The 9,102-nt window shown below is 50.6% G+C and overlaps 1 protein-coding gene across 2 annotated transcripts in view; it reads left to right on the top strand.

Annotated features, from left to right (window-relative positions):
• The first annotated feature begins 8,281 nt into the window (after positions 1–8,281).
• The window catches only part of NPAS2 (neuronal PAS domain protein 2), a 103,894-nt gene continuing 103,073 nt past the window's right edge, over positions 8,282–9,102 (top strand). The window contains exon 1 of one of the 2 annotated variants that reach the window (XM_014250399.2): positions 8,282–8,580. In XM_014250399.2, the coding sequence (XP_014105874.2) occupies positions 8,282–8,580 (299 nt within the window). The remainder of the gene's footprint in view (positions 8,581–9,102) is intronic. The other variant, XM_088051739.1, reaches the window with a different exon arrangement.

Below are 9,102 nucleotides of genomic sequence, written 5' to 3'. Positions count from 1 at the left end.
TGCTCTCCTTCTCTTCCAACCCAAGAACAAAAAGGTACCAAATAACACCAGCAGGTTCAAATTGAGCAAAACCAGATGGCTCTTCATAAAATGTATAGTTAAGCTGTGGGGTTCTCTGCAGGAAGATGTTGCTTATGGTGGTTACATGGGCGTATGGGAAGCTCCCAAGCATAAACTATTGACGGCTGAGAAAGCACTCCAGGGAAGTGTGTGCCTATGCTATTCTTGCTCATTTCCTCAGACTTCTCTTTCTGGCCACAGTTAGAGGCAGCATACTTTGGTCTGACCCTCCATTTCTGTTCCTGATAAAACCACCTAAATCCCTTTCTTTGCCCCATATACCTACCCAAACTCAGGTAGGAGTAGGACTGCTATTGCAGGTATGTCTGCTTGTAACAAAGTGCTGAAGTAAATGATTTACTAAAATACATGCAGTAAATCTAATCAGCAAACTGTGTTGGCATCAAGAACAGGAAAAGATGATAAGTGCGTCAAGAATGACCCAGTAATTCAGTTATTTTAGAGTCTTGCAACAACTGGCACTACAACAACACAGCATGTGAAACTCTTGTTTTAAAAAAAAAAAGTGTTTCTCCACGTGAAGTGGCAGCCATTGCATTATAGATGATGGACTGCTCTCATCTACAATCCAACCTGGCAGAAATATGTTCTTGACCAATGTTAGCATTAAGAATGCTGAGACTCACTCCTCATCCAAATCACAAAGGTGCAAACTTCCCCTTGGAGACATACTTCCTACACAGATCCTATAAATAGCCCTATGGAAAATATTTTGCTCTATTTAGCATTTTATTAAAAGCATTGTGTAAAATGAATTCTCCGTTACTCTGCACTGTTCATCTGCATGTAATACCAATGGTAACTGATTTTCTGATGGTCCATGAACTGCTAATGTAAAATGTCTGCAGAAGACTTAAAGGTGAAATCTATTCTCCCTGCAGAAAGCCTGTATAATCTTGTTTTACACAGGAGAAGTGTATCTTAAAGGAACAAGAGAGCAATGCAGTTCCTGCATCCCACTTACTGCTCCAACCTATAGTGAGGAGGTAACACAAGCCCAGCCTCACCATGATCTCTGCAGAGGTGGCAGCATCAGCCAGATAATGGTGACAATTGAAACATCATTTATCCAGTATTAAATTCCTAACACAATTTTGCATCGGCAGCTCAATTAAATACATATTCTTCACTTAGGCTGTGTGTTTTCATCCACACATGCCACAGTGTTTTCATCTCTGCACTCACCACTTCCATTCCCTGCAAACCTTCTGGCTGCTCCCAGTGGCATGGAGAGGGAGGACACTGGCTGCCTCTCTGGGCTTGTGTCTATGTGCAATCGGTGCCACCACACCAGGATCAGGCCCTGCAGGCTGAAACAACTCACCGCCTTCTCAGCAAACAGAGCTGAGGGCAAACATTGCCTACAGAATCTGCTGATGCCGGAACACTGCAATTACTTCTGAAATCTAACCTAATTACAGTTGCTGAAGAAATTTTCTCCATCCTCTCTGGCTCATTTACAGTTCTCCCACATTCTCCTTTATGTCTCCTTTCTTTGAGTCAATATTTACCTTTTTAACACTTTCTTTTCCTCTGCTTCCTTCCCTCCTGCAGTCCTGTGTGGAAGGGGAATACCACAGCCTCTTCTAGCAGCTGCTTCTGTGCACTGCCTGCCCTAGAGGTGGAGGCCAAATGCACCCTTCAAGTTCTTACAGCCCCATCTCTGACTTTGCAAAATCAAGGGAACACCTCACCTGGTTTTGCATTACTGAAATTGTTTTGTTTGTATTTTGATGCTCCCCTAGGGCAGTTGCAATGAACTAAGAACCACATTTGCATCAATATGAGAGTGAGGAGCTGACACGTACAAAAAAGGAAGAGCAGTCCATGAACTTGCCCATTTTCTTTGACAATAGAGAAAGGAAATAATCTAGCTTAAAGGAAAAAGTTTTCTGATTTATTTTTTCTTTTTACTGTATGACTCTGCTCAAACTAAGAGTTTGAAACATCAAAGTAAATTATTTTTAAATGTATGGTCTAATTTAGGAGAGTTTTTTAAAAATTGTTACCAGGAATTTAGTATCTGTTTGAATAAGGATGAGCACACAGAAGAACACGCCAAGAGCCTCATTGAGATCTAGTGCCTAGGGACTGCAGTAATTTAAGTTCAATCTTAAAAAAGATTGAAAGGCACAATGAAGAGATTCATCTGATAACAGCAGATAAATTCAGACTTCCACAGTGTCTTGATATTGATAGTTGTTTACTGCTCTGAGAATCATAGATGACAGAGCTGAATATGTGTGGACAGATTACATACCCCTGAGATTGAATATTTCTTTATATTTCTTTTGTTGCTTACTAAACTTTCACATTTAAATGATCCATATTTCTAGTAGCATGTCTTGTGACTAGCAATAACATCATGAGCTTAAGGTAGGTGCAAGAGCAGAGTGTCGCACAGAATCAAAGCAAGCTGAGAAGAATTTGAAAGAGCGAGTGTAAGGTGGTGAGTAGTGTAACTCCAAATATGTGACCAAAACTGCATGAGGTAGAAGGTCTCTGTAAAACTGGCCAGGAATTAAAATACTTATACAGGTCCACAGGAATATGTGCCTGCCAAAAAAAAGTACTAACACAGTGCAGTAGTAATGTAAGATGTAAGACGTAATAACTAATAGCAATGGTCTTTTATTCTCAGTCAAGGTAAAGACAAAGATGCTGCGTTTGCATTCAGACTTCTCCCAGCTGTTCTTAATTCAGTTGTAGCACTACCACCCCTATTATCTTCCATTTCACTGGGACTTCCAGAGCAAAAATAACAGATCACTTACTCCTGGGTTCGAGTTTGAGCTTCCTTTCCTTGAACAGCTCTCAAATTTGAACTAACTCCATCAGCCTGATTCGAGACCAGAGCCTTTTACCCAGGCATGGACATGTCATAGTTTCTTATTCCTATTAACCAGCACAGTCACACTGAAACTGGATGTATTCCCATGAGATGTATTCCCCTTCTGCTCTAAGTGAACCAAAGGTCTTGTAGGGGCCAAGAGGTGCACTGGCACAAAACCACAGTCAGCCAGAGGGTAAGTGGATCATCTCTTTCCCACATGAGAAGGAATTATTTCCACAGCCTTGAGTTTTGGCTCATCAGGCTCACACACACACATGTGCTCCATGGCAATTGAGTGCACACGTACAGCTCATGCTGTCTGGAAGTTCCTCCCAGGAAAGATGCAAATGCTCAGCCACAAGATTTCCAGCAAGCTTTAGGGCTTTCTGGGCACCCAGCAGCAATTTCAGCCCTTCCAGACAACAAGTCTATTCAACGTTTAGTAACTAATTTTTCAACCCACATCTTCTTCCTCCCCACCCTTTGCTTTAACCACTTAAAGGAAACTCACTACCCCTTTTTTGAATAAACTGAGAAAGTCAAACCCTCAGGTAGTTTGTATACCTGGCTTAGTTCTTCCATGAAAACACTGGCAAAGGATTTTTTTTTTCAAACCAGATCTGACAGAAATAAGTTCAAATCAGCAAATTGTCTCTTCCCTTGTAGTAAACATGCAGAAAAACAGGGAGTTTGGTTTTCTAAGGGAACAGATCCTGAAAACCCATCAAGCATCCTACTCCAGTGCTTGGGGCAGCTCCAGTAGGATGCATCTGAAGTCCAATTCACTGTGGCATCTCTCTGCTTTTCCCTGCTTCGAAGACTCTGCTGCTGGTTGTTAAGTATGCACTACCTCTCCCTCCCTCAGGAAGTTGCAAGCCACAGAATGAAAAATAATGCTGATCCCCAGAAGACTATTCCTCCCTGAAGAAATTTCTAACAAAATTGGTTACAGAAGTACATTAGCCAAAGAAGGAGCTCCTCACATCTGTCCTCTTGCTCCCATGCTTGCCTCCCCCAGCCAGCCTGTCTGGAAAGAAGCACAGGACTCCCAGCAGACACAGCTGGTGCAACTCCTCTGACTAACACGAGACGTTTGATTTATTTGCCATTTATTGGTTCCTATTGCTCTCACTTTCAACGTGGAAGGTGGGAAAAGTGGCCCAAAGTCTGTTGTGCCCCTTAATTAATATGAATAAAATTAATTTTTGTCCATCTCCTTACTTTCTTGAAAATTAAAGAGAACAGTTTCATATTCATTGGAATTGGTCAGGTCTTTGTGGGTCCTTTATTTTTTTTCCATCATGATCCTTTCCCCTACAGTGCCATGTCTGACTTTTGCACCACTGTTCCCATTTATGTTGATTAGAGAATGATTATTTGGCAGAACCCTATTTACCTCTACACAAACACTTGTCCAAATGTAGGCTTCACATTTAATTTAAGGGCTGCAAATGGCATCCTATCTCCCCACAACATCTACTGGTGTCTGCTGAAAATTAAAAGCCTTTATACAGCACAGATAATCAGAGAATCATCACAGAACCTTTTGGGTTTGAAAGTACCTTAAAGATCATCCTGCCATGGGCAGGGACATCATCCATTAGACAAAGTTGCTCAAAGGACCATCCTACCCAGCCTTGAACACTGTGAGGATGGGGTAACCACAACTTCTCTGGGAAACATTTTAGTGCCTCACCACACTCACAGTAAAAAAAAATCTAAACCTTTTCTCTTTTGTTGTAAAGCCTTTATCCCTTGTCCTATAACTATGTGATCTTACAAAAAGTGATTCTACTGCTCTCCTGTAGGCCCCCTTAAGGTACTTGGGAGGTCTCTGCTTCCAGATTGTGGCAACCAGCCTCTGACTCTGAAGCTATGGGATGTCCAAGGTAGCCCCTGTGCCAAAGGTTATGCCTTGCAGTGGCAGCACCTCATAAATTTAACTCCTGGTAGCAAGAGAAAGCAAACCAGCAGAGTTAAACACAGTGTGTCTGGGATGAACTCACACCCAACCCCAAATCCCTCCCATGGTCTTGCCACAATGGAGCAGCAGGGGCCCTGGGGTGCCACTGTTCGCTCAGGCTCTTCCCCTTGGCCCTCCACCCTGGGAAACACCTAGCCTGTGGTTCATGGCCTATGGAAAACCCTGTTGCCTCGTTTCTGGACTGTGAAGGTTGGCCAGCTTATTCTAGTCGAAACAAAAGGGATTGTGTCTTTGGATCACAGGCTCCTGGTGTCTGAAAAGTTGCTTACAAATATTTCATTATTATTAAAAGATTTCATTCTTTAAAATTGAACGCTGGGCTCCTTGTGTAAAGTTCTTACATGTAGCATCTAGCATAACCCTTTGGTTAATTTCCAATCCAAATGTGGTATTGACAGCATTTGGTTATTTTCCTTGTGTCACTGGACAGAGAAAAAAAGGCTGTGTGTTTTGAGTGGCTGGTATTTCACAATGGGATTCAGGTATGAGCTGGGAAAAGCCTGCCTCACCCTCAGCCACTCTACTCTTTGTTGCCCTAATTAAAGTTTACTCTGGTAACCTAGGGAATGAATTAAGAAATAAACCTCAACCAGTCTTGCTTGTTCACTTGTGCAATGGTGTCCTTAGAAATTCACAGAGAAAATGTTAAAACACAGCATGGCAGAGACGTAATTTTGTACATGTGCCCATTTGTCTCTCTGATTGCATTTCTTAACCTGGTATTTTCCTTAAGGTACTTGGTTTCCCAGCTTCTGAAAGTACAGGGTTGGTTTGGGGAAAGGATTTTAGCAGGTTTCCAAAAGGACTGGAATATCAAATCATGTAGTGTATATAATCATGGGAAGTTCCTTTTCTCTAACCTTACAAGACTTGAAGATTTTATGTTATACTTCACTGTGCAACACAAGTAAAGTACCTTAGGAACAGAAATGTCTTTTATTCCACTCCCCATGTATCTGATGCTTTATTCCCTCAGGCACTACGTGTTTGCCAAAGGATTGTTTAACCACTGTTTGACAATTTCCAAATGGGAAAAAATGCTGGGTTTCATCCAAAGGAAGGGAGGAGCTTTTTGAAGTTTGTATTTAATCTTGGTTAAAAGTAAACAACTTTACTCTTTCAACATTAGTCATGCCTGTTGTATAAAGGATGGTGTAAAAGTCCTCAGCAAAGGATCACAACATTTTTCCATCCTTTGTAGTTATTTTGCATTGGGGATTGAATTGGATCAAGTAACTGGCTGGATAAGGTGTATGGCAGGAGGCGGACATCACAGCAGGGTAACTGGGTGAGCTAGGTGGTGGGGGTAGTGGGAGAAGCAGCATAGCTCCTCGCAGGAGCCAGGTAGCTGGGGCAACCATCACTCCATATGCTGCACCCACACACGCACACCCGGAGTGGGCAGTGTTCTCTGCTGGTGGGTATTTCGCGAGGATTAACGTGTCTTTACAAAAGGAGGCATCGGGGGACATGGGGAAACAGCGCCTGGCCCAGCACACAAACTCTGCTTGGAAGACGCATGGCTGTGCTGTCAGGCCTTTTTATAGGGACAGAACTTGCACCTCGATACGGGGGCTTTTCCTCCGCAACAAAACCCCCCTCTAAACAGAAGAAAATACAACTCTCCTGAAAGCAAATACTGTATATCGGGGAGAAACCCCTTCTGCCGGTGGAAGAGGTGTGTGCCAGCAGTACCAACAAGCCCCGGGTGCATAGGCGGTGCGAGGGCTCCAGCGGGCAGGGGGCAATAGCCGGCGGGGTTCGGGGGAACGCGGCTCCCGGGGCTGCACCGGCGGGGAGCGCGGCCGGGAGCGGCGGGGGAGCGGCGGGCTCGGGCCGAGCCGTGCCCTCGCTCCCCGGCCACTGCTGCCTTCCTTGGGAAAGAAGGGCAACTCTGGAGCCGCCGGCAGGAATGCCCGTCGAGGCTCGGGCACACCGCCTTCTCTTACCGGCCACTTTGCAGGACGAGTGTTAGGGGGGGGCGGGGGGGGAAGAAAAAAAAAAAAGCGCAAAATAGGGAATAAAAAGAATGACCTACTTTGAAACAAGGAAAAAAAAAAAAAAGCGCTCTCTGTCAAGGTTTTGCTCCAATTGCCTGTGCGCCGTTGCATAACCAGATCGGGAGCTCCTGCCTGTGCCCGGCGAGGCCGTGAGCCTGCCCCGGGGCAGCGCGGTGCCGTGCCCCCTCCGGCCCGGCTGCCGCTGCCACCACCGCTGGCACAGCGGGCACGGACAGGGCGCGGGACCCCCCCCCCCGCCCCGAGGCGAGGGCTAAACGGGGAGGGCGTACCCAGCCGCCGAGCGGACCGCACAGTGCCGGATCGCCCCGGGAGCCGTGGCCGAGCACCGGGCACAGTCTGCCCTGCCCTGCGGGCCCGGCTGCACCGGCGGGGGCTCCCCGGGGCAGGGGACCGGGGCGGCCGCCGGTGCAGAGCGGGGATATCGCTATAGGCATATGTAAACGTGGGCACGCCGGGGTTCGCTCGCGGCGGCGGTGTGAAACCATCCTTGATGCGGGGCTGGAATTTTGGTTGAGGTTTTTTTTCCCCTGCTTCCCCTTTCGTTCTCTTTCCAGCTTCTCCTTTTCTTGGATCCTCGCCTGTCTCCTCCCACAGAACGAGAGAGAGAGAGAGAGAGAAAAAAAAAGGTCACGTATGTTTGGAAAAATATGTAGGTCAGTGGAACATTCCCTGCACTTGTGCACGGGAGCCGAGGCGGGAGAGCTTCTCCGCAGCCCTCTCGCTACCCACCGCCCCAGCCCGGCCCTGCCGGCGCCCACCGCGGGTAGGGGGGCGCCTAGCGCCGGGGTCCCTTTCCCCCTCCCTGGCCCATTTTGAGCAACAGCCTCGCATTTGGGCTCACCCCGACCCTCACACGCCCCCCGCCCCCCCGCCCCCGGCTTCCCCCGCTCCCTGCCGGAGAAGGCGACGAGCGGCGGAGGAAGCCGAAGATCCTCTGCCGCCGGCGCCGCGGCTGCGCCCATGGGCGCGGGGGGCGGGGGGCGCCCCCGCAGCGCCGCCGGCTGAGGGCGCGGGGCGGTGGCCCGGCGGCGGGGGCAGGGGAGGGGAGGCGGCGGCGGCGGGCGGCGATGAAGGGCCGGCGGAGAGGATGCCCCCGCCTCGCCCGCCGGGCTCCAACTTCGCGGAGAACTATCGGCCCCGCAGCCCCCGCGCCCGCTCTGCCTCTCCAGGCCGCGCGTCCAACTTAATGCCCCAGCGGGAGCCCCAGCCAGCAGCCCCCCCGGCCCCTGGCCTCCGCACCCCCCCGCAGCAGCCCGGGCTCCCGGCGGCCTCCCGGTGCCGGCGGAGCCCCTGGCCCCGGCGCGCGTGGGTCCCGCGGCGCCCGGGGCGGCGGCAGCGCGGCATGCGGCGGCCCCGCGCACCATGAGACAGGGCACCGGCACCGGCACCGGCGGCAGGCAGGAGGCGGGCAGCGTACCCGGCTCCTCGTTGGCGAGGAAGAGTTTGCCGGCTCCCGAGGCCGGCCTCCTGCGCGGCTGGAGCAGCGGCGGGCGCTGCCGCCACGGCACCGGGAGGCACCGGAAAAGCGGCGGCATCCAGCTCGGCGGCACCGGCACCGGCGGCGGTTCCCGCGCCCAGGTGGCCACCGCGGACAGCAGCAGCAGCGGCGGCGGCGGCGGCTGGGGCTTCCCCGCCGCGCTCCCGCAGCACCGGCACCCCAGGTAACGCGCGGCCGTGCGGCCCCGACCCTGCCTCCGTCCCGTGGGGCGCCCACCCGCGACACCCGCCCGGGGGGCGCCCGCCCGGGGCACCCACGCGGGATGCTCGGGCACGCGTGGCCCCTGCGGCGGCGGCCGGGGTCAGCTCCGCGGTGCCCCACGCTCCGCGGGGGTGGCGGACGCGCCCGGTGTGCGGGGTGGCACCGGCTCTGCCGCGGGAAAGTTTCCGTGGGGAGCACGGTTATGTGCGGCGTGTCTGTCCCGGCCGGGCCCCTCCGTTTGGAAAAAATAAGTTGCCCCCTAAGTAGTCCTCCTCCCCATCTCGTTTTGGTGTGGTTGGACTTTCCTGACTTCGGGGGTTAATATAGGCTAGACTGGAACAGGGTCTGCGATGCGACCGGGCGGTGTTTGCTCAAGGAAAACTTCCAGTAGGACCAGTGGGGTTTTTGAATGGGCGAAAGCTCCTGGTGGGGAGCAGAGGTTGTGTCGTGTGCTGGGAGAGCCCTGCTGCTGCAGCAGCCTTGC

Source organism: Pseudopodoces humilis, chromosome 2 (assembly GCF_049639895.1).
Source record: "Pseudopodoces humilis isolate 2021_Gansu_Grassland_sample_001 chromosome 2, ASM4963989v1, whole genome shotgun sequence".
NCBI classification, from domain to species: Eukaryota; Metazoa; Chordata; class Aves; order Passeriformes; family Paridae; genus Pseudopodoces; species Pseudopodoces humilis.
Note: the sequence above shows the minus strand (reverse complement) of the source record. Positions and strands in the feature narration are given on the sequence as shown.